Genomic DNA, 26,004 nt, shown 5'->3' with positions numbered 1-26,004 from the left:
TTAATCCTGAGAAAAATTCTCAACTGTCCCCAATAATTCCAACGTTTTCGTCCCTCCGGCAAACAAGCACGCTTAAAATTGAACAATATATCGGACCTGGATATCTCAACACACGTAGCTTCCGCATCTTGTCCCATTAGCCATGAATAATACGCCTTGTCACCCCGATGAGCCTCGAGCAATCACGGTCGAATGGTCAATCGTAGAGCGAAGTGGAAGAGGTTGTTCACAGAGTCGCGTGGCCACTTGTTCTTGTCCTCACATATTACCCTTCTCTGTCCTCTTCCCCTCTGAGTATCATTAGAAACCCTTCATGCATGGACACGGTGTCTGCATGCAAGTGAAGATGATATAATGTACCAGGAGAGCAGATCGCCACAAGACAATGACCCGGATCGCATATTCAAAGGGTTCAACATCCAAGGAATGCGCCTCTAGTCCGGCATCAACTGAATATAGTAAAGAGTTCATGGGAATTATTAAAAAGTTGTTCAATCAACACTGGCAAAAGTATTTTGATAATTTGTTAAGCCCAACACGATTGATGAATTGGGAGATTTTATCTCAAAGTTTTCACTAATTATTCCATTAGTTTCCTACGTCAATTAAAGGATCTCGCCTAGTCAAATTGAATCGCCATTTCCTTCACATTAATTCTCCACTTTACGACGGCATCCAGAAAAATTGAAAACAACTCCTTATGTACGATATATCACAGCCCTATGTACCCTCCATCTTTACAATCAGCGGTCGACTGAATCTACGAACACGTTTGCAATCTCGATTACTCTCCCGATATTATTCTCTTCCTCAACAATTCTTACTACAATTCCAGGCCAACCATACCAGCCAACAGTGCGTGAAGTACTTATCGGAACGGATGGTGTAAACACATCGAGTATATAACAGGAACTGGAGTACCAACATTTCAATAAAAAAAAAAGTGAAAGACTGTAATGCAATGTAATGTCCAAACGCAAAGTATACTTTGTTTCCAGGAATAACATGAAAGTCTGGCGAAGCCATTAGCGTTTATAGGATTGCTACAGCAATGCCAATTTTCATTTTCATAAAAAAAATCCAAGTTTTACTGCCATTGTCGCAGGGACAAAATCGGGTAGCGGTTTATAATCCAGAATCAAATAAAATGCATACAACTTTTCCCGGTGAATTTCAGAGTTACCTTTTCCCCATAAATTCACGAAGCGTTTGTTCTTGTCTGATAGCAGAGAAGGATTCATAATCCAGGCGTATGTACGTGACCACCAGGAATATATCCAGTGTACACTTTTCTAAAGACCGTTATAACATGGGATACGGTGTAAAATGTAAAGAAGAGTATTACTGAAATGTAGGGGGATTTTTAGAGGGAATGAGGGGTATTGAGAGGAAACTCAGTTACACGAGGATTGATGGTGAGGGAAATCACATAATCCTGGTATATTTCGTAACCGCGTATGTTATCATCCTGGGTTATTTTAACGTGATATCTTGTAGGCGGACACCTTTGGTGAACAAGGTAGAAAGGTAACACGTGCCAATACAAGAAATCTCTAGATTTAATGCAATAGTGTGGATGTATTCTTTTATTACTGCTGAGCAACTGATCCTGATGTTTCTGCAGGCTGTGTCCGTTAGTGGTGGTGGTTGTATTGATTATTTTGCCAGAACTTTGATTGATGGTGTTAAGTTTTCCGAGGGATTAAGTTTAGGTGTTGTTTCGACTTCATGGAAACTCGTTCCTTCTTCATTTCAGCAGCTCCTGCAACTTCTGGATTCATCAGCTGTTAGTGAACCAGAAATTCTATCAAGACCTACATTTATACCGAAGATATATTTCGCTTTGAGTCTTGAGTCTAAGGGAATACCAAATGCTATGGCGCTTTCACAAGATTCGTTCATTGTTTTAAAGTTTATTGCTATCTGCAGCCTATGGTTAAATTGAAAATTTAATGGAATTCACTTCTTATTCGATTTCCCTCCGATTGCGATATGGAAATCAAGAGTTGCAAAGATTGTCTGAATGATTTTCGATAACGAAAGCTGGAGGTATTCCCGTTTCTTTCCACAGTAATCTTCTTCCAATTGATCGGTTTCCAGACAATCAAGGAAAAGTTTCTTCCTTCGAAAATATATAACAGTGAAATGGGCTCGTCTGCATCGCTTTGAATTCGAAATTTTCCCATTTATCCCATGAACACTTAATCCCTATTGAGTACTGCACGTTCTTTGAGTTTGTAAAAACTTGAGGCCCACGGATTGGCGTTTCGGTTAATGTGAAGTCCCACAAGTCCGAGGTGATGCATAATAAATTCAGTTAAGGATTAGAATACTCGTGCAGTTGAGAGTTAAGCATGGAAGTGATTCTGCGTGGGAGTCAGTTGGGAATACGAGGTAAAAGCACTGGGCCAAACCAGGCACAACAATTAGATCCAAGCGGATAAGCTGACTCTTCCGGTAATGCGAACCCCGTGAACATTACACAAAGAGAGTACATTTTTTGCTCTTCTACATGATCGGCGTAGTGGTGTATCTCGTATAAAGTTGATAAGAATAAAAAGTATAAGAGATATTTATACCGTCTTAAAGGTTTCTGAACCATAATCCATGGAGAGCTGCCACAAAGTGGTTCTGAGCCCTTTTTCCACACATACCGCGATATTGTTTTCTCCCTTCCGTCACGTTTATATACCCGAGGGTTTGGAAGCACTCGCCGAGACCAGAATCTGTGATTAACACACGAGGAAGTCTGAAACGTGACCGAAGCGTTGATTTTGGCTGAGTGAACGCTTTAACACTTGTCATTTCGTTTTGAGGAGTTGTAGACTTTTAAAATCATATTCCCCAGGATTTACAGGATTCAAGGGAATCCCTACGATCGCACACAGGGTTTGTTATACCTCGGAAATAATATTCAAATTTTAGGGGGTTTTTATCGGTTTGCAAAAGTTCTCATTTTTCTTTTCATTTTTCTTCTCATTTTTCTTCTCATTTTTCTTCTCATTTTTCCCGGCTTTTTTTTACTGGCAGAGCTTGAAGTACTATTTTTTTATTTAACGTTTGTTTATCTAAAAACTTCCAGCTCAACTGCACCCCCGAGTTAGGTTTTAATGAAGTTTACGATACCTATAGAATGCGGTGAGGTTAACACATACCGGGGCAATCTAGCGTGTGGTTCAAAGCAAATGTTTATGCACCGGAGGCGAAAACACTGTCGCTGGAGCAAATGGAGATGGGGGTTGGTTACATAATATCGCAATCTGGAAGCCCTTGGCAGGATGAAGATTTAATTTTTTATACGTGATGGTGAAGTACTGGTCCGACGTATGAATCATGCGGTAAGAACGAGAGGGAGTTGAAAAGGTCTTACTCTTGACTTCTGCCAATTTCCCTTTTTGTTTCTCCCCCTTCTGCCAGTTCTCGTGGGAATGGGACATTTTCACGGAGACGATTTGGAGCAGAACTCCTTCACTCGGGGGAGGGAAAAAAAGAGACGAGACCGGTAATTCAATTTTTTCAACGTCCTTGGAGGGTTGTAATAAAAGGAGAACGATGTAAACATCACGTTAAATGGGATAATCAAAATTCTGATGGAAAAGGGAGAATTAAGGGGCACTTTGAGAAATACTTTGATATTCCCAGTGGCCGCTGGACAGAGGGAGTTTCAATCCCCGAAAATTACTCAGGGATTTAGCGAGATTTCTCTTCACATTTGAAGAAATCTCGACAATGGCTCCATTAGTCCCATTAATTAATGATTTGACCACTGAAATTTTAAACTTCTTTGATAATATGAGTGAGTAGAATAGGAGAATTTCATAGCGACAATTGAAACTTCGAATGTCAACGAAGAGTTTTCAAATCAACTACGACACTGAGCCCATTCTCTAGTCGCAGAACTTTCCGATTCAAGGCACTGGAGATAAGCTCATTCTACTATCCAGGTTTCCAAGATGTGGAGAAGAACCTTTCCACGTGAAAAATTCTTTCATTATCTTGAGAACTTACAATGCGAGAAAGACGTAATGTAGCAAATTAATAGAAGTTGTTTGGTTTTGACGAATAAAAGTACTTGAGGCAGGTGTCTTCAGGTGATTATCATATTCCGCCAAGAGTATATTCAAAAATTAGGAGAGAATTGTGATATTATCAGGTATTTCTCAATAAATTCGTTGCGAACAAATGAACGTATCAAGCTTTCCGGACACTTTTCTGGAAACTTGACAAGCTCGTTTGTTGGCTGGGAACCTGGCGAGATATATCCGATTAATTTTGAAGCTCGTACTGTTCAGGACATTATTTTTCCATTCAAATCGCAGCCAATAGAATTGCACCATCAGACAATATTCATATTAAAAAAATGAAAATAGAGGTTTGAAATATCAGAAGGCAATTTAGGGAATTTATTCTATCAATATTTTTTGAATACCAACAATTATATCCAATCTGTCAATTTCAATACGTGGTTAACTCGATTCACCAATTCTTTTTTGAATATTAGGTACAAGAGAAAATTATTGAAAAATTATGAGTTGAATACCGAGTAACTTGATCGAATGATATTGTCCTATCGGCTGAAATTAGAAAAAATATTTTTATACGTTTCCTTCAACAATTGAGGAGACACAACCCTCAGCGATCTCCCCCTGTCTCCAAGATTCTCCATATGAAAAACGGGGCCAAGTGATGTCTTGTATTAGCCGTGAAATCCCCTCTCAAGATCTGCTCACCCCTCAACATATCTCTCCTCCATTTCTCAAGAAAAGATGGATCGATTGGATAAAAAAAACTCATCCAACATAGTTATCTCCAAAAGAAGTCCCCCGGATGAATTATCTGACATTCACCCTAGGAAACGAACAACTTTGACCACCTGGTCAATCTTCCGGTTTCTTCCCACCATTTAATTCTCATCTTCATTCTAATTTTCCTTGATTAAACCAAGAAACTTCTCAAAACAACTTTAAAAGCAATTAGATTCAAATTTCACCGGCATCTGCTGGCGGTCACGTGAATAAGTACCCCTACGTGCTATATACTTCAAGTACCCAACAAAACTTGCATGTACCATCATCGTACTTTTCAAATTCACGTGGATAAAATATACTTTGCATAATCCCATGGAAAATATTCTCAACTGAAATATACCGGAGTCATGTACTCACGTATTCCTGGACTTTGTGGCTCTTCCACCGGAAAAATCTGTCCATTTTTCTTTCCAAGAGGGGATACACACCGACAGATCAGCGAGGTGATTACTCCTGGCACAAAACTTTTCTCATATTTCAAGGGCTTTTATGTTAAATTATTGTAATTTCCGTCGAGGGTTCAAATCAACTTATGACTCGAGATATTCAGAATTCAGGGATCAACCGTTTTGCTCGTCAATCCGAAATGTTTACATGAACTTTTAATGATTGATCTTTACTTTACTGATCATTTCACTATTGTCGCTCATCTGTCATGCCTGTTTTTATAAATTTGTTGTTCACAATGTTTTTGGATTATCATGAGAGTATTGTGGTTCTACAACTGCGAGGGAAATTACATCTTTGCATCAACAATTTCAACAATTAATTCCAACGAGTGCAAACGGATTAGAAAAATGTTTTGATTGAGTGAATTAGAAGCGAATTGTTGTGTGAAACTCTTGTTATCGGACGGTAACAGTTAGTTCCCCCCCCAGGAGTCAGTGATAGGACGGAGTTAGTCCGAGTACTGGATGCTGTCCCGTGAGGGATTCAACGTGTGGCCTCAACAACTTGGAATTCTCTCCTCCTCTTCGCATCTCCCTCATGCGCGCAAAAGCCAACAGAGATATTCTCGTACAATGTGCGCATGTGCAGCTATCGATTTCAAACTGCGTTGTTCCCGAAGGACGTTGGAACACAAAACAGGCAACCCACTCTAAGCACATCCAAATATCCTCTACCTGGTTGCCGATGGATCAAAACCCCACCCCCTGTCCTCTAGGAGTGTCCATCTACTGCGGGATAATACCCTTTGGCCATCCGGCAAAGTGGAAAAGCTGATGGCTAATGGTAGAACTGTTTGATACAGTTGATGCCCCTAAAACCGAGATCTACCGTCGCCAGTGAACACCGGGATTCCCCGGGAGATCCGCGGGCTTTTCAAAATCAAATAAGCATGACCAATCTACATATCTCGTTAAATCTCGATTAATCCCATTTCCACAAATTATTTCATAGAAATTCTAATCAAAACATCAAAGTTCAGATAGAATGGGAATAATTCAAGCTCCATACGTCATTTGTCTGCCAGATAATATTTATTTTCACACATTTATCAACAAAAAATCTTTGGAGTACTTGCAAAAAAAAGTGTGAAATTCAGAAATAACATTTTCACTAATGAGGGGAGCATTTCCATTCGTGATTACCGCCATCAAAAATTGCAATTCCATAAGGAAGAAACTTTGATCACAAAAATGAAAGCATCTCGCTGATTATGATAATACCTCCTGTGTACATAAAACATGGGGCACGTCGGTCCTCTTTTTGGCCATTTGCATTATAAAAATCCTAGAGCCTCGGTATCAAACTGAAAATTGGCAAAGGAAAAAAATATTTTTCGTTGCACTGCAGAAATATAATTAGTGAAACAGAGTGGCCAATCCGCACGTTACAATGAATAGTCAACAGTGAGTGCAATTAACTCAAGTTCTTTATTGCCCACGATGGCTGGAACTCGACTCTCAGCAGTTTTGCTCGTATTATTGTTGCAGAGTGTCGTCTAGTGACTTTAAATTCTCCTCGGAAAACAAGGAACTTTATACATGTGAAAATGAGGTGGTTAGCCACACGAGGTACGGAAATTCTGTCAGTTGATGTGAACAGTTTATTTCCCTCGAGTTTAATCTCAGAAAAACGGGATAAAAAATTGCAAAGTCGATTAAAATGCGAAAGCATGAAGAACATTAAATTTTATCACCCCATTTTAATCCAAAAGCATTTTTTTTTCTCAACTACAGCTTTAGTTTTCAAAAACATGATAAATACTAAATTATTGTTCATTTATTGTTTGTTTACGTTCAAATGTTTTATGCATTGTTTATCAGGCATTTAATTTCATATAATTTACGATCCTAATATGGCCAAGGGCCATATTCTTTAGTTTTATAATAAATCCGAGATTTACTTTTTTTAAAAAGAAAAACACCAAAAATCCGCACAGAGAGTCGAAAATCGACTTGTAAAAACTTTTGGAATATCAGAACCTCCTATAAAGTCAGAAATTGCAACTATTCAGGAATCTTAAATCAATAGCTAAACTAGACAATACATATCAAACTCTGAAACCGTCAATTAATATTAAATGTGAACAACATGAAAAGGATAAGCCAATAATTTTATTTTGAAAAAATGAAAAACTTCGGTTCCTGGGAATAAAAGAAAAGGAGAATTGATAAACCAACCAACCAATCCATATTCCGATTTCTCCAGCAAACAGCAATCAAAACTCGCACAATAGCGAAAGGCAATCGTAAAAAAAAAACGAAATTATACCCTTTATTTCATCAAACTTCCGATAGTTTTTCCGTACACATTCCCCATTCCCTTGAAAAACTCAACTAGCTAACGGAAAACTCGTTTCGCATACAGATGACGCGTGGTAGGCACTAATGGTTTGTCTACTGCGGTAGAAACGTGAATTCCAAACACGGGTCTATTTCGCACTTCCACCGTCTCTTTATTCCACCATTTCCCCTGCTAGTTGTGTACTCACAATTGACGAATACACGATTGAAAAATTTTCCTCCACTTTTTTTTTTACTGCAGTACCTCCGTTTGCTCATCCCCTGCATTCGCGGTGCTCCTCGATTTCCGGCTGTTTTGCTTTTTTTTTCAACTCGAACACATTTTTTTTTGTTTCCTTCGCTCGTCTAGACTCGAGCGAACTTTTCTCGTCACGTTCAAACCGCCCTCCAACCTGGAGCTCGTGGTGTGACGGTTGGTGCAACGGAGTTTTCTTTGGCGAGTGGAGAACCCTGAGGAGAAAAAGAGTTGGTCTGGCATATTTATAGGCAAGAGGGAATGAGCGTTGCCTCGGTAGAAGCCAGAATTTTTGGTGGCAGTTGCACAGCTAAGGAAATGGTTGATTCTTGAAATATATCTGGAGAAAATAGCCGATTTATTTCCGTTTTCCACATGTCAATTTGAATTTAAATTCGAGTTTCTCAAATGTTACGCGCACGCTTCGTCTGATCAATGAAAAACTGACATGTTCATTTCAATTCCAGTATTAAAGATCACATCTGAAATATTCACGGCTTTCACTTCATGAAGGAAACGATGCAAATATTTACACAGACTATTTTTCAATGGGGCAAAAGCATTGTGCACATTTTCGAGAAAGTAAGAGGGAGTCCCCGAGAAACGAATGACAATAGGCCAAGAGGGGTTTCACCACTTGACAGGGGGTTGAAAGATCGAAAGCCCCGGGGAAAATTTTCTTCTCTCAATCCCTGAAGGGCCTAAACCCCTTTCCCCAACTTTTCGTCGCTCCTCAATGCTGCGAATATTTGATTCTGATTCAAGAGAGCGAATATTTGATTCCGAGACATCACAATCGAGTGCTCTCGATCCTCAACTGACACTCATTCGTGCAATGTTATTTTTTATATTGTTATTAATTATTTTCCCTCCAGGTCAACAGTACGCATCGTCTTCTCGTCTCGAGATCCACTAGAGACTTGCACTCTTAGCACCTGACCTCATCCATTGCTTTTTTCTTCATATGCATGAACCATTTGTAGGCAGTCGTGTCTTATCATTTCCAAAGCCCTCCGTTCTTTCTCTGCACAAGACATGTAGGATGATATTTTACCTCGCGTCTTGTCCAGCTTGAAAATGAAAACATGAAAAAAATGAGATGATATTGGAGAATGTCAAAGCTGTCAGGAGAGATAAAACGGAACGGAAGAGATTGGCCAGGAAATGGTGGACTCTTTCATATTCACCGACGAATGGGTAAGACTTTATCGTTTCTAACCGACGAAATGAGGGAGATCAGTCTGACTGACGTATCCCAGTTTGAATTTCATCCGATCTCCTCTGCAGGCTCCCTATTTCGGTTTTTACACCCTTTCATGTTGTGCTTCACTGAAGACCCACTTCCTGGATTTTTAAATGCCACAATAGTGCCGGCAGTGGCAGCAATTTCGGCAGATTTTTATTGGATTGAGACCCTCCACTTATGATTCCTTGAAACTGTCACAGTAATTGCTCTATTTACCAAGAAATATTAGAGGATTTTCAGCTCAGGATCTTCCAAATCTTTCAGCAACAAGTGCTCTATGCTCATGATTCAATTCATCATAATTTCGTTTTTAAAAACAGCAAGATAAAAAATAAAGGACACAATAACTCCTTGAGCTGCGGTCATCGAAGATCAGAGAGATCGTAAGTGTCTCTTAAACTTTTTAATCACGCCTTTATCATCTAAAAAACAATATCGAATTCCTGAAGAGGTATTCATACAAACTGGGTCAGGAAAATTGCCTCTCGATAATTTTTCGCCTGCTCATCATATTTGTGGATATAAACGATGAAGGGATGAGTCTATTGATAAGAATCTGGAGCACCCAATGGTCGGCAAAGCGAAGGATGATGGACCCTCGAAATCTTCAATTGGAGATCCAAGAAATCGGAGGATGGTTATGCTCTTTTCTGCTCTATTTTGCTCATACCGAAGAAAATGGAAAGGCAATTATGTTTATCTGCATCGGGAAGATATCGATTGCTGCAGAGCTCCCTCCGTACATTGACAAATTGCCCAACTTTTCTCCAATGGGAGATTGATGCCTTTTTGGGATAGCGAGTAGTTTGATATATTGCCCTCGATTCGATGCAGATTTATCACAGGAACTTCCACTCTATTCGATGAGAAATATTGCATGGTGATTTCGAAGAGTTTCCGACCAATGAAATCGTCAAGGCGATAAAAATCAATTCAACAACTCGGATATTTAAATAGTTATTAATAACGCATTAATACCCCTAATTGTAAGAGATTTATCTACCCGCAGATAACGGAAGACTTGTCATAAAAGCCCTTGGAATGACAACCGGAAGCCATTATCAGTTACTCGATTAACCAGATTGTATACGCACAACAATGACTTTCGTTGGCGCTCAGGAATTTCAAATGCTGAAGAATCTCAGCTGTCGTTTCGGCTTTCATTAACAGAAACGGGGGTGCTTCAAAAATAAAAAGTGTTCTTTATTTCAAACGCTGAAAGATAAGAGAAAGATGGTCGTTAGCTGAGGCGCGCATAAAGAAAGTGCGTATGCCCGGCGACAGGAAGCGGGTAATGAGACATTGAGGGGTCGATTCATTTTTTTAATTGACCGCGCCCCGAGCCCTTTGTAGAACTCTTCACCAGAAGGTTGAATAAAAAAGAAGGGCAATTAACTTTGATGGCAATTGTTGCTAGCAGCCAATACTGATTACGCTGTCCATTTTGGCGAAAAGTCTTGGACAATTGATTTGATTTCGCCGTTTTGATGTAGCTGACGTTGAATGGAAGTTCTTCAGCCCGACCAAACCTCCAACTTCAAACTGAATCGGGAAAGCGTTGCAGCCTATGTCTGTCCACTCCTTCCAAGTCATCACTGCGCCAAGTAGTGAGAGCTTCCAGAATACGAAATAACCAATCGATATGTGGATCAGTCGCAATCAAGTTGCGGATGGTGGGTAAGAACGTATTCCAGGGGATAAAAAAATCCAATCACGTTGGCACGTGCGAGCTATCGATACTGCAGGGAAGAACCGGAACCGCAGAAACAAGGTAACACAGTATCCAACTTCAATTGGAATACTTGTCTCATTCCAGCTATCACCTAATCGGAATGGCTAAAACTTGGAATGTACACAGAAGGGTATCAGCGCAAGCACGAATTGGATTACAGAATCTTTTTGGAGATGCTGGTTGGTGTGGTAAGTCGTTTGGGAAATGGAAGCCGCAGATAACGGAAGAATGAGATCTCTTTGAGGATTTTGTGGGATACTTTGGCACCAGTTCGATACCACACTTTACGGCTGTTTTGAGACCTTGAACTGGTGATGGGCTTTTAGTGTAGCTTCACTGTCAAGGATTGTGTTGGGTTTGTTTTCACTGGATATTATGGAGGAAATCGAACCGGCGTCGGCAAATCTTTGACGGGAAAAAGCCATCGATCAGGTATTGTGTAACTTCTTGTATTTCTCCTGTCTTCGGTGGGTGTGAGTTGGAGGTGGTGACAGGCTTTCAAGTTGTTATACAGGTCACGGACGAAAAGCTCAAATACCTTTCACAGGACTGATATCATCAATCACAATGTTTTTTGGACCAATTCCGGTGGTTTCGTGGTATGGATGGATATGGAGGATAGCGAAACACCAAAACTGCATTTGCTTTCAGCAGTTGATTTTTTTTCCAGCGTTATGAAGAGGAATAGCTCCACCAATCGATTGATTATGCGATTTTGCAGTTGTGATTTGAACCCTTTCAAATGATTTCACAATGTTTTACTGTTTTGTTTTAATCAATTTATCTCATGCATATTATCCGGAACGCTATGATGTCATTAATCATTCCAAGTGACTAAACTCGATGAAAGCAAACGGATGAGTGATAATTTGATGGCTGAAATCCCCGGTTTCACAGGATTAAACCAGGAAATATGGTATACCAATGAAATTCCACGCAACGATGGCGATAACGTGAAATATTCCCCGGTGATTTTGAGGGCAATGGCTTGACAGACAATTATTATTATCACACCAGAGATTTTTTCAAGTGTAACATACGGCGATTCCCATGCGATTGTGTCTCAGAAATATCCGATGGAGAAATAATATTTCGAAGAGAGCAAAACTGCTAGGTGAATAAATTGCGGGATTCCTTCATTTCCTGTGCGCTGACAGTCTATAGAAACGGAGACAAAATGGGGTCTATTTATAATATTGACGGCAGCACTGGCGTCAGTTTCCTGCTTTCTTCTATCTGTTTCCGCCTGCTGGTTCGATTCGATAGATGAAGGTATATTCCTTAAAACAAATGTATTTTTCGAGAGGAAATTTATTTTGCAAGAGACAACTCACTGCTGATAATTATGGAGTCTGAGTAAATTATTCTTCTCTTCTCACATCTCACTGAAAACATCATTTAATTCTCATAATTGAATAATGCACAATCCATTTTGTAATTTACAAAATTTACAACTTTGCTTTCGATTTATTGTGTGGCCTGTGGTGAACATTCCGATGTCTCTTTACTGACTTTTACCCGACTCTTAATCCATGTAAATAAAATGACGAAACTTTTAATGGAATTCAAGCAACAATCTATCGCGATAATTTGCGCTATTAAAATGAGATAAAGACGTGGGTCGATTGAATTCCGTTGAGGCAGCCAATTCATTAAATTTTCACTATCCCCACGATACTGGAGTAATTTTCTAATTAAAGGGGTGAGTAGAAAAAGTGGAAACCGCTGGTATTTCCGGGGGAGTTAACAATATCGGGTTTAAATGAATATCGAATGGGAGGATAATGGGGAATGAAGTGCACAGCTGACGCCTTCCAAGATTAGCAGCAATGTGTGGAGGAGAAAACCGGCTCTATATTTATCGGGCTAGGGAGATACAAATGTTCAGTGCATTTACATGAGTCCAGTCAAGATATTCTTGACACTGTGATTCAAGTACGAGTCATCGTCATTGAGTCTGTCACTTATCCGATTTGAAATGTCGAGGATTTTCCGGTGATATGAGGACCATTGACGAAATTGTTCATTCGTCGACTGACAAAATCCAATTATCAATCAATAAATTCTCATTTTGCATGATGATTTTGCAATGCAGAATGCTAAGAAAAAACGAATAAAAAATAATAAACTGAACACAACTCGGTTGATTCAATTACATTATTCAATTAATCCCCCAACGAATCTAGGACATCGGTAAATTATACTTAAGAGTTCAATACAAAAGTTCCCCCATTATTATTTCAAGACACATACGAATTACTCTGCTATTAAGTTCATCTCGACTGGCATCACTCTCTTTGACATTTATTCCCATGCGTTTATGGCTTTCTAGGGACAAGGGAGAAAAGTGCGGACTTTCAAAAGTTATTTATTCACTTGAACCGCCCACTCGTAAAAGCCCACCATCAAAAAACAAAATCCCATTTTGCTATCCACTCATTTTCTTCTGCCAATGAAATCGTATTTTTAATACTGTGTAAATGACTTTCTGCGAGATCTCTTAATTCGTTGATTTTACGAGGTTTTAGACGACACGAAAATCTCGTTGAGACATTTCCGTTGTTCGTAGAAAATTTCTAAATGTAGATTGTATCTATGAAGCTACGGGTTTATGGCGTTGTGATTATTGTGACTCAAGAGCTTCCTAGCCTGTCCAAGAATAATCAAAAATGATTCAATGGGCAGAACTCCATAGCGCGTCTCAATTTTCGTGATCTAATTATGTACATTTAATCATCTAGGCGAATCATTCTCTCAAGTTGTATAAAAATTATCCATCAGAATGAAAGTACCAATTACTACTGAATTTTCATTACACAATTGTTTAGAAAATATATTTCATGAAATAATAGGGCAATTTGGTGAAATTTATAACCTCGACTTATAAAATTTTTTATTTTTCTAAGACGTAATGCTAATTTACTACCGAGTTTTGATTTTTTCTTGTATAATTCTTAAACTTTCACTACAATGTCATAAAATAACGAGATGTCTCTATTTCCGATTGACTATTTATGAATTTCAATTCAGAAAATCTGGAAATTTATGAACACCTCACATTTTTAGGAGACTTATATAAAAATAAAAGTGTTTTTTATGTAAATATAGGCATGCATAATAAATTAAAACGTGGGATTCGACTCGTTTGATTGTATCACTGGAAAACTATAAAATTGGATAAATTTTGATGGAGTTGTTCATAAAAGCGTGAAAACACAATTTCCCTCTTTAAAAAAGACAGATCTGATCATTTTAAGATAAATATAAACCCCGAAAGGTTTAATTGTCTAGTAATCCCTCAATTCGGTACCTGCAAAGCAAAGATCAAAAGATGACTTCTAATGAATCATCGAAGGTGGTCGAAAGATCCAGCAGGGAACCTTCCCCCATCTTTCTCTGATGTCCTGTGGTCTTCAAAGCCATCTTGCCACTTTCCGTGTGACCCTTCATCACAATTACACAAGAACCCCAGAACGTTAAAAGTGGACCCCCGTAGTTTCTATCAAAAAAAAAAAAAAAAGCTGTCAAGGATGACCAGAAAACTCAAGCGCCCGGAAGTTTACACAATTCTTGACCCTCAATATTTCACCAGAGAGTCTAGGTGAACTAAAACGTCCGACTGCAGGTGAAATTGAAATGAATGATGCCGACGGGGACCTCAGCACTGGCATTTTTCTTCCTAAACACTTTTATGGTTGATATAAATACTCGAGGGGCTCAGGGAAATGGACGAGAAGAGAAGTTGCAGAAAGATTGGTAATGGGAGTAATTCATTACAAGGGTGAATTAGTGAAATTGTTACTTTTATGATAATTTTCAGGAGATCGAGCGAAAGGGAGAGGAATGGAATTGCTTTCATTTGCAACTGCTGGAGAAATTAATCATGCTAATGTCGAATTTTACTTCTGTTCATCCAGAGGTTGAAATTACAATTCTTTAAAATAAGCCTTTTTGAAAACTCATTGTTTCCGTCAAATAAATGTAATGAGAAAAATTCTCAAAATCTTTTTTAAAATTAATTATTGATCAAGCGATTCGTGAAGTAAAAACATTGCAAAGTCCTATACATTTTGCATTCGCATCATCCAATAAATTATGAAAAGATGTAAAAACCGTAACATCGATTTTGAACGGTTTTTTACAGAATAAGACAGAAAGCCAGTGGTTCTGGCAATTTTTCATTTCCCTCACTCCCCCATATGAGAAACGATATATTTACTTTTTCAATTCTTCTTTTGTTCCCTGTAATGCTCGTTTTTTTTTTCGCATTCCCTTTTAATACTCAGTTCTCCCGTCGACATGCCGAAGAAGGAGAACGGAGGGAAACATTTGTATAAGTTATAGTCAAGGGACACGTGACGTTCCTTTTTTCATGTTTTTCTTTTTGCATCAGGCGACGCCCACAGACACGTCCATTTTTAATGCTTGCAGCGCACCCTCCATTTTTTCCCCTCTTTGGAAAACAAAATTTTTTTGCTGCTCTCATAGTTTTCTCCGGATGCTCCGTTACATTGCGCCATTGTCGAAATTTCTGCATTGTTTGAAATAAACCGACGTTCATGGGGGTGCATTGCGGAAATACTGCTCTTTCATTGAGAAATAGTCGCGACCCACGTGGGAAAGTGGAGGAATAATAAAGTTATTTACATGTACCATTCAACCTGGGTTTTTACTTGAAATTCGATTAAATAACAAAACAACCTGGAATTTATGCGAGACTAGCATTTAGGACGCGATTTGCGCGTCTCTAATTAACATACAGGACACATGTAAAAAAATGTATTCAATAAATAAATTGTGTAACATAATAATCTTTATGTATGCTCTTTGCATGTCAAGGATCTGCGAATTTGAATTTGAATTTGGCGGTTCGAGTTGGTTAATGAGGAATTACTCCTACGCGTTTCGAGATATTTCCACTCGAGAGAACTTAATTTTTGTGTTTCTACTTTCATAATAAAGATAGATCTCAAAAAAAGAAATGAAGAAAAATATTTTATAAATATATTTGAATTTTCTGTATATTTATATAAATTATAATTATTTTTAAAATCATTTTTATACGCCTTTCGTTACAGCCGGGGTTTTTTAAACGGAATTTTTGCGGAGTTTCCTCGGAACACCTTTAATTATTTCAGTATTTGCAAACTCACTTTGAAATAGTTTACGGTTTACGGTTTAGGATTATTTCACCCGTGTATTAAAAAAAATTCATCAGGGAAAATTGATCTGAACTGGAGGTAAAATTTCAGGAATCCAATAACGGAATACTCTCAAATTTATTAATGCAGAAGGAATAAAAAAGGGGGAATTACAAGGAGAGGGTGGATATGGAGAAGGCGATGAGAATATTTTTCAATTCCCCGTTTAAACGATGCCAATCAATCAGCCCTGGCCTCATCCACCCTCAAGTGTATTGGAAACCATGAATTTACCCCCTGAAAATTTCAATTAACGTTGGCCGTTGTAATGGAGTAACCAGACTCTATAATTGCAATAGCCCGAAGGGCAATATTCCCTCAGCAGTTTGAATTTACAAGTCTCCCAATGCGACCGTTACCTTCTGTACCGACTGTCAACTATCGGGGAAATGATCCTCGAGGGGTTGCGTGTCAGGTAGTCTTGTAAAGTTTTTATTGACGGTAAAAGTAAGGGGATGGGCTTGCGTGTTCTCGAGGGTTACAATTTTATGCGTTGGCACGCGCCAAATTCTGTTCATGCATACGATTTACCAAATTTTACCGACCAAATGTTAACTTGGGAACATCAGCAAAATGTAGTGCCATGTGATTATCAGACCGTCAGCAGCGGTCATTTTTCCATTTTAAACCTAGGGTGAATGTTTGCTGATGAAGGATAATAAATTATGGTCTGGGCTCACCGAATTTTCAAATTCTAATGGTTACGGTTGTGCAAATAAATATGCATGAGCATGCGTTTTCCATTTTTCACGGAGAGCACAGATATTTTTCTCCCAGGGGAATCCCAGGGGAATACATGTGTCTGAAGTTATTATTTTTTTCAATTTGCAAGAGATGTTTCTGTCTAAAATTACGTTTCTCTCCACGAAATACCTCAACCAATTGCAATTACTCAGTAATTAATGATTATTAATATTCCCCAATCAGACGAAAATATCTCCCAAGTTATCCGTACTAATATTCAATAATATTGTAATATTATCAGAGTTAAATTTCAGGAGTGGATTCTGGTGGTGTGTAATTGGATTCCAGTCAGGACGTCATAAGAAATCTAATACTAAGTGCAATAATTTTTAGAAATTAGAGATACTCTCAAGCTCTGAATGAAGTTTTCAATTTCTATCCGTTGAATTGCTCGCATCCGACCCAATAAAAACGAGAAATAGTTTTTGAGATGCTCATAGAGCTCTCTGATAGTTTGATGGAGGTATTTTCCAGCTGAACCGACTGCGACGTAATGAAAAGGATAAGATGTACCTGACATCTAGCACACCCCTTTTTCTCCTTAATTTTCCTCATCTCCTTGGGGCGTTAATCCAAATTTAGAGCGTCAAGTTCTTTACGATACAATTCACCCAGTGATATAAACGGTTTATTAACCGTAAATCAGACGTCAAGTCTACTGACATCAATTCCAATGTTTTATGATACGTCATGATTGAAAAAAATGGGTGAAACAGTTTTTCCAACGTGGGGGGTAAATTAAATTGTTGTTTAGTGCTTTTTCCGGGATTTCTCAGGAAATAGACTCGACAATCATGAAAGGTTTGTGCAGTTTGTTTGCTCATAACGTTTCCGTCAAGAATTATTCCCTCTAATGCCCTTTCTGGCAGCTGCTGGTATATCAACGCCATTTATGAACCAAGACTTGGAAAGAGCAAATAAAGACCCGAAAAACGGAAGTGACCGATACAGAGAGGTCTAGTTATCGTCTTGAATTCCGGGACAGCTGTGCAACATCTGGATATTACACTCTCGTCTATTATTTTTTATTTCAAGCATTATTTTATTAATCAACAGAAAAGGGTAAACCAATGAGTGAATAAAAAAAAATAAAAATAATGAGTGAATAAAATATTCCAGATCTCGTACATCTCGTACAATTTTTTTTCATCTGAAAGCTCTTATCATAACGAGCTTCGTAGTCGTTGATATCAAAATTGATTTCTGATTTAAACTTTTTTCTGTTCGGTTTGCATTATTGAGATTGAAGACTGTTGTAACAAGTTTCTCTAATATATTAGATGGTTTTTTGCCATAGATTTTGGTGATGGTTTTTTGCCAGTTTTTCTTGAGATACTCATTCTTGGGATCTTCCTAGTTCGAAGTCGATTCTTATTTTAGCCCAAATAAAATAGGTGAAAGGCTTGGGGCTGAGTTTAATAACCCGTGACAGCGTCATGGTTACGGCGAGTAATGACGGTCTTTAGGGCGCATTATGCCCTGGGTAAAATTGTCGGCTACACGTGAGGGAATTTTGCCCCGTAACTTTATGCTTTTCAAGTACACGGAACAATATTGTGACGACTATTTTTAGAATTGTCGGCAACTTTTTGCATTACCAAGTTATTCCTACCTTAAAATCAACAATAACAAGGTAAAGAAAATTTAAGAAAATATTGCCTATGACGTCTACAGATTACGACTGCCAAGAGCCAATGACTTAAAATAAATAAATATTCGGAGCAACTTCCGGAATAAATTTTGGATTATGATAGGAGGAAAATTCAAATGCTAAAAAAAAATATGACAAACATGATAAATTGTCGTGAGAAATAGTCAAGAGGAAAAATGAAAAATATTATGTCAAAAAATATAAACCTTCATTGTGTGAGTGACGGACATTTTAACCTTTCCCTATCTCTACCCAAACATAAATAAGTCACTTGGACGAGGGTTCAGTCCACCGGTGTCACTCCCACAAATGTTTAAATATTTGTACGGCAAATGGGAAACTACCGTAGAATTTCACGCCTATCCTCTGTCTATTCCAGACATCTCTGGAATGTGTTCGATATAGCATTTTGAAGTAGAATTCAGGGAGATTACGATGCGACTAGAGTGACACGCGTCACTGCTCGATTAATCTGAGGAGAATGAGGCTCCAGAGTCATGGATGCGAGTTCTGAAGACCCAGGGTTTCAGAGGATGAATGACAAGAGCAGCGAGGATTACGCCAAGGGGATTTTGAGAAGATTGAAATGGTGAAAGAGAGGGATTGAGGTGGGGGCGATCAATGGATGAAGCTAAATGTGCGTTTCAGTTCAAGACAAGGAGAGAAAGGATTCAAAATAGATTGGAAGACAAGGATCGATCCAGAATCCGATTAATTTTCCTCCTTTCTGTCATCTCTTGTGATAAACATCAGAAATCGACAAGGTAAATCCACTCAGATATCAATTCTATAAAATTGTACAATGTTTAAGGGATGAACAACTTAATTGCAGTAGATTAAGAACGATTTTGTATATATGGTTTGAGGATGTAAGACAAATATATTGGATGATTGACGTTCCTGGAGCCTCACGTGTCTCTCAGAGAAAGCTCTAATCCTCTCAAGCCTTTCGATGGAATCCTTTGTGCATTGAACACCAACATCCAACATGGAAAACGTGTGCCAACCCTTCTTAATGGATGTGCGGACAGACGCCAAGTACTTATCCATTCTCGAGTATTTTCTATCTCTTCTTCACCAACGAGAAATTAGTGGTCGTTGTTTGTGTCCCCATCAGGAGCACCCGAAGCGACTTTGGTATATATATAACACGCGTTAAAAAAGATATGAAATTCTGTTGAGGATATAAAGGAGACGATGACAGGATAACAGATATACAAGACGACATCCGTAATGTATTTCATTTTTTCCGTCTATTTTTTTACACTCTTTTATTTCCGGACGAAATTTATTCATGTGACTTTGTCACTGCGCACAAGTCACAACTGACTGTTATAAATGTGGAGGAGAAAGTGATTTTTTTCAATTATTCTTTCATCTTGGAGTGAATTTTTAGACCAGAAGATCGATCTTTGGAAAACTCAAACTAGAAATTTAATGAAGGTAAAGAAATTCGTGGCGTCACAGAATTTTGTGGTGCCCCCATTCCAAAGCTCATTCTCCCGTCCATCAGCAGTAATATAATTACAAGGCATCTTAAAAAAAGAAATTTCCATTTACTTCAATTATTTAGTTCTATTAGGACTCCGTAATTCCATTTTGACACGAGAAAACCCTCGAATATGATAAAATCTTTTTGTCCTGGCTATATAAGTGCAGCTCATTAGGGGTTCGGCTCATAAATTAAAAGATTCTAGACCCTGAAGTTTCAACAATTTATTTAAAAAAATGTATTTTCTTTTGGGAGAGGATCGCGTGGCGAGTTTAATTGGCCACTGTGTAAACCTCTTGTTAGGTTTCTGCTCTCGGTGGTGCCTCATCCAACCCGCTCTATCCCTCTTTCCTGGAGCGCGTGACAAATGGCATTCCAGGGAAGCCTAATCAGGGACTTGAAAAAATATTTCGAAATTAAAAATAAGAGGACCTTACAGAATAATACGAAAGTCACGCAATAGTATCCACAATACTGTTCAGATGAGAGATCAAGCACGGAAAAGGGAGATGAGAGTTTCTTGATACCACCTCTCCAACTGAGGAATGAGAAGAAAGGAGGATCGAATCGAGGAGTAAAAAATACATGCGAAGGTGGAGGAGCTAAAAATACCCTCGATCTTATGCCGTTGGCTACAAACATCGCCAGTTCAGTTTTCGTCTTTTTTTTCTGTTTCAGCAATTTTAGAAATCTTACTAACTTAATTAAGATTATCGATAATCAATTAATTTCATTTCATTCTTCATTAAATCCTTTAAATATTATATAACCACGAACTAGTGTGTCTCAATACGCGTAATCGCCATACTTTTTAAAATCCCTTAGATTGGCTTATGCATTCAAGTTTTGATAATTAATATGTATAAATCATCCATTTCATTTTCATGTGAACGTAAATAAAATCTTTCTAATAAGACAACTAGGTGGATTAGAGAATAAAATTAAGTTGAACTCAATTAGGTGAAGAGTAAGTTGACGGGGGAGAGCAGATGATATTATGATTTTTATGGGGTTCATATCAGCCCCCGTCGCGAACCCGGAGTAACGCTGAGTGCGGATGAAATTTGTAGTGCCTTACCGCAGGTTAAATTGAATTTAATCTAATTTGTATGAATTATGAAAATCATATACCTTCAGAAGAGAAGGGGAGGGAAGATTCCGTACATATCTACCCAAGCAAAATTAATAATTGTATGACTTGAATGGATGAATTCATTTGATGAAAGCAAGCTCCGACAAAATTAAAACCAATTCCTATCAGTCATGGCTAAAAACTTTAAATTTACCTCAGTTTTTTGGGGGGAAAATTTAAAGGGTAAACACTGAAAATGACTGACGGCTTATTTAAACAAAATAAGAAAAATGATCTAATTGAATGGATTTGAAAACTGATCTGGCAGTGGAGTTAAAATAAAAGGTTGGACGGCTGCTCTGGACTCTGTGGAATCTCTTTCAACTCATGAAAGAGCACGCGGTTATTAAACGTTGTGGGTAACGGCGTGAAACTCGGTTGAGTCCGCTCGTAAAATTTTGTCAGGGACGAGAGACAAGAAGAGAAAAAAGATTAAGAGAGAGCCGAATGGTATAACCCACACAGGGCAGAGTCCCTTGGTGGCTGGAGGGCGATTTGCGTCGTCCCTGGGAATGGAGACTGATATTTTTTCGCACGAGCATATAACGAGAGATTCACTCATTGGTGTTGCGCGGATGAGACGCGGGTTTTTAAAATCTTTCGCACACACTGGAGATTCAAAGATGTTGGTGTTTCACCAGCCTGGCGCCCAACAATAATAATCGCTCACCCACGCCGAGAGGAAGATGCCAGGGTTTTTGCAGCCCCAGGGAGGCCGATCTATCGATCTCCAGGGGTTTTTTTTCACCAGTGCATTTTGTTCAACGAAATTCCGTACATTTCGACGCAGGAAAAAATTACTAAGAAAAATTACACTCTGTTAACTTAAACAGACCCGTGGAACAACTAGATTTTTATCTGAATCAGATTTGGATCTAATCTTCTTTAGGATTCTCCGATAGGATATGGTTATTGGTTTTGTTTCAGACAACTAGCAATTCGGGCATATAACATATTCAAAATATTCATTTGTGTTTTTTGTTTTATGATTTTTTAAGAACTTTTTGAAAAGGATTTAAAAAAAAAATGAATAAGAAAAGAATATACATGCATATAAAAAAAATATTTTTAGATGGAGGCAGGTATTGATTGTTGAGAAGAAAAATCATTTTCATAAGCTTTGCAGCAAAAAATGATGGAACTTTTCGATACATCGGGATTAAAAGAACAAAGAAATTTTGAAGCTTTTCAGAACAGTTATAAAAAATTCAAGAGTTCATTCAATTCATTCCTTCAATTGAAAGTTCAATGAATAATCACAGTTTTACAAAGTTATTTTTATGGATGAGTATAAAATCCGTGGCGAGTACTTTTGTTCTCATGTTTAAAATAGTTCGTTCGTCTACCGAAAAATTCCCATTAATATCTGAATAATTTTCCGCCCATTACTCGTGAAAAATTGAAATTCCAAGAACCCCGTTGAAGCCAAACAACGCGTGTCATTTACTCAAAAATCTGGTCTACACATCAGTCACTCATAAAATCTCCCCCTCGTTGAGTTTTTAGGTCAATGGCCAGATGAAAAAAAAAAAAAATACGTCAGTTTTCTCATACCAACCGCTCATTCCCAAGGCCAATCTCACTACAAACGTGACCTATACGTCGTGTAAAGCAAAATAAACCAAATGATGAACGATAATGACATGGAGCTTATCGATAAAGAGCTGTTGTATTACATTCAGCCCACGAACCTAATGGGATTTCGATATCTTTACGTAAATGGTGGGCATTCCGGAGATACTCCTATTATTTCCATCGTTTATCGATTCATCTGTAACAATTGCCCTCCCCCTTCGAGAAATCGGTGATAATTCCGTTCTGTCACCGAAGAGTCGTGCCAATCACATAATATCGACTCTGACACCTTGCCAACATCACGTATTCCATCGTGTCGAAGCGAATTATGATAATGCCTTTTTCCATTCACCCCTCGAAAAACCATGGGATCACCAGGGGGTAGCCGTTTGCCATTCGGAGTAACCCATGGAGATTTTCACCCGCGTGTACGCATAGGGTGACTGTAGCACACGTCGAACACGTGGGGGTTACAGAGAGTCGATCCGTAAAATCGAAACCGCCCCAATGACTCATCCAACATCCCCATGAATCCCTCCCCTTTATTCTCCTAAACTACCAAATTCTCCTCCTCATTCACCCGCGGCCATTCATCCTGATTGAAATTATATTTTCCTCCCTTCAGACATCCCTCCGCCCTCCATCACTCCAACTACAAAACAAACCCTCAAGTGATTGCATTTGTCTTCACCGACACAATGACGCAACGCGCAATCTGAAAGAAACTTTCAACGCAGGTTTTAACACCCAAAAAATACCTGGCCCTCTGCAAACTGTGACAAATGCATTATTTTCACTCCAAAGCGAGAAAGTGAAAATATCTTAAATTTTACCTTAAAACCCGTGAAACTTGTTTCAGTGTTGTGAAGAGAGAAAACTACCGGGAATTATCGAGTCAATGTAATGAATCATAGAATATTATATCGTAATCACCTTTAGGGGATTCCCTTTACTTCCCTTCACTAATGCATGACTCAGCTGGAAATACGACTTTGAAAGAATGTATTCTTCCTTCAACTAAATGAATCCTCAGCAAGAATCTATTTTTCGGTATTGAAGAAATGTATGTTTTTGCAATAACAATTGCACAATGGCAAACAATTGTAGAATCATACAATTCAACTTTGATTTGAAATATCTGATCTAGATCAGAACGCCTTAAGATGTCGCACTTGTTAAATGAAGAATGTCCCGGGAATTTTTTTAAAAATTTGTTTTCGCACAGACGAAATTATTGAGGGAAATGCATTGAAAGTCCTCTACTTCTCGTCCAGCTGGCGGCAAGTTGGCTGATTCATCCGAATAAAAGAGGATGAGAAAAGGGAGGTGCGCGCGCATAGGTCTGGAGTTGGCGCGCCTCCGGTTCACGATCTCGCGGTGTTGTCACGTTTTTTTTTTCTCCTAGAGATAGAGCAGAAAGGAGCGTTCACCCTTATCTCGTGAATACAAAATGTATTCAAAAATTTTTTTCGCTGTGTGAACAGAATTTTCCCCGAACGGAAAAATCAGCTGGAGACTGACAGGACTAATAGCCATATTTACTACTACTTGAACGCATGCAGAAATTGTGCCTTTGATTTATTCAAAACAATACATAAACTCGTGTTATGTCTCTTTGTCCCTTATATCCGTGGGAGAGACTGTAACAAACTTGCATGTAAATAATGTGTACTCGGTACAACAACTCGTTTAGCCATTTTTTATTTCAAAGCTCATCCACCACGCAATATGCTAATGCCAATGTACATGTATTTATTGCATTTTGTGAAGTACGTAGAGAGCAATGTATCATGTGGAATACTGAACGGGATTAAGTGCCATAACTGGACAATTTCGCGTGTTCTATTGGCCGGAGAAATCGTTCTCAAGCGAAACAATCCTATGATTTTCTAGATAATAGTCCACCGAGGGGAAAAAAATTGGGTGTGGATTGGTCCAAGGTTTTTCTCTGCCTTAACAACTGAATAGAGAACCTTTCATGTCCTGACGAGGACACAGCGCAGGCGCGTAATTACGGGGCGGGTAATTCAAGGAGTCGACAATGGGGTAATTTTTCTTCAGAGTACAGAGGTGAAAACCACGACAATGAATTGTAACACTAGAGGTGTAAGGAGAGATGCTGAGCTAATGAGAGTACATTTTCAACAGAAAATGTGTAGATAAAATGCAGGATGAGTTGAGAGTTGTGAAATATCCATTAGGAAATTGTTAAGTATTAATCGCATTATTTTGGAATGAGTCAACTTGACGAGATTTTTTCTCCATAATTTTCCTTTTGAAAAAATCTGCATTTTTCTAGCTCTCGACAAATAGATCAACAATAATATCGAGTTGGCATTTCGTTGGAGCGTTCGATCACTAGCTTTTTACGACTCTCTTTATGCATAAACATGAATGAAAAATAGCAATTTTCCTTTTTACGTTCGGAGAGATTTGTAGCGGTCTATATCCGGTAGCCACATGGCTGTAGTTCCAAGGGAATGCGTAAGTAGATAAGACAAAGATTAAGTGCTCCTGTGATGTTTCTTCGAAGGGATGTTTTCCCCGCGTTTACAAAGATAAACCCTGGTCAAAATTACTGACACATCCAACAAAAATGTTATCAGTGCATTCCTCGTTCTTGGGTAGTAGTACACCAGGGTGGAGCGATAAAAAATTAATATCTCATGGATGGATCCATTAATATGTGAAATGAAGCATGCGTCAAGTCATGTCACGTACCATGCCCTCGTCGATAGAGCCATCCTCCTCGAAGTAACAATCGTCACTCTCATCCGGTGTCACAGCAACTTCCGGCGACTCTTCCACATCCTGACGCCTCATCCAATCCATTATCAAATCGATTTGCCCCAAAATTCAAAATTAACCAGTAAATTCACTGTCCCAACTTCACTTCACCACGTTGCACCAATCAAAATTGTTCTCATATTGAGTGGATGATCACTCCATCAATACCGCGATCGATTCGCGGCAATCCACGCGTGTACATTCACCGAACGTCAAAATCGCTTTTCCACTCTCTGATCCCAACTGTTAAATCAATTTCACGATGTACCACTTACACTCACTTTGCCCACCAATTTCGGGATTTTCAGGGAAGAATCATGTAGAATGTAAAGCAGCTAGTGCTGTAAATTCGTTGGAGGGTCAAAAAAAAAAAATTGAAATTGAATATTTTCCCTCGCTACACACGCGCAAGACCTCGTATATTGGAGATGTATGGTTGCGGTGCAGCTGCAACTGCGGACAAACGGGGAATGCTGGAAGTTGGGCTGTATAGTGATGGAGGATGGGCTCGGAGTAGCCGGCCGGAAAGCGACGGCTGCTCCGCGTACAGACACGGCACACGCAGTTGGAGCGTGCGGGACAGAATGGAGGAAGGGGGAATGACAAAGCGTACGACAAAAGGGGAGGGAGAGAGTGAGCGAGCGTGAGGGG

The 26,004-nt window shown here is 38.8% G+C and overlaps 1 protein-coding gene across 3 annotated transcripts in view; it reads right to left on the bottom strand.

The window, feature by feature from the left end:
• Positions 1–26,004, bottom strand: part of LOC105270948 (amyloid beta A4 precursor protein-binding family B member 1-interacting protein) — a 65,381-nt gene that overhangs the window by 18,931 nt on the left and 20,446 nt on the right. The window contains exon 1 of one of the 3 annotated variants that reach the window (XM_011312194.1): positions 25,288–25,850. The exons of the other annotated variants lie outside the window; for them this stretch is intronic. Within the exon in view, the coding sequence (XP_011310496.1) occupies positions 25,288–25,398 (111 nt within the window). The 5' untranslated portion in view covers positions 25,399–25,850. Of the gene's footprint in view, positions 1–25,287; positions 25,851–26,004 lie in introns of those variants that run through there. 3 annotated transcript variants of the gene reach the window in all.

This window comes from Fopius arisanus, unplaced genomic scaffold (assembly GCF_000806365.1).
Source record: "Fopius arisanus strain USDA-PBARC FA_bdor unplaced genomic scaffold, ASM80636v1 scaffold00098, whole genome shotgun sequence".
Lineage (NCBI taxonomy): Eukaryota > Metazoa > Arthropoda > Insecta > Hymenoptera > Braconidae > Fopius > Fopius arisanus.
This window is presented reverse-complemented; position numbering and strand designations above follow the sequence as displayed.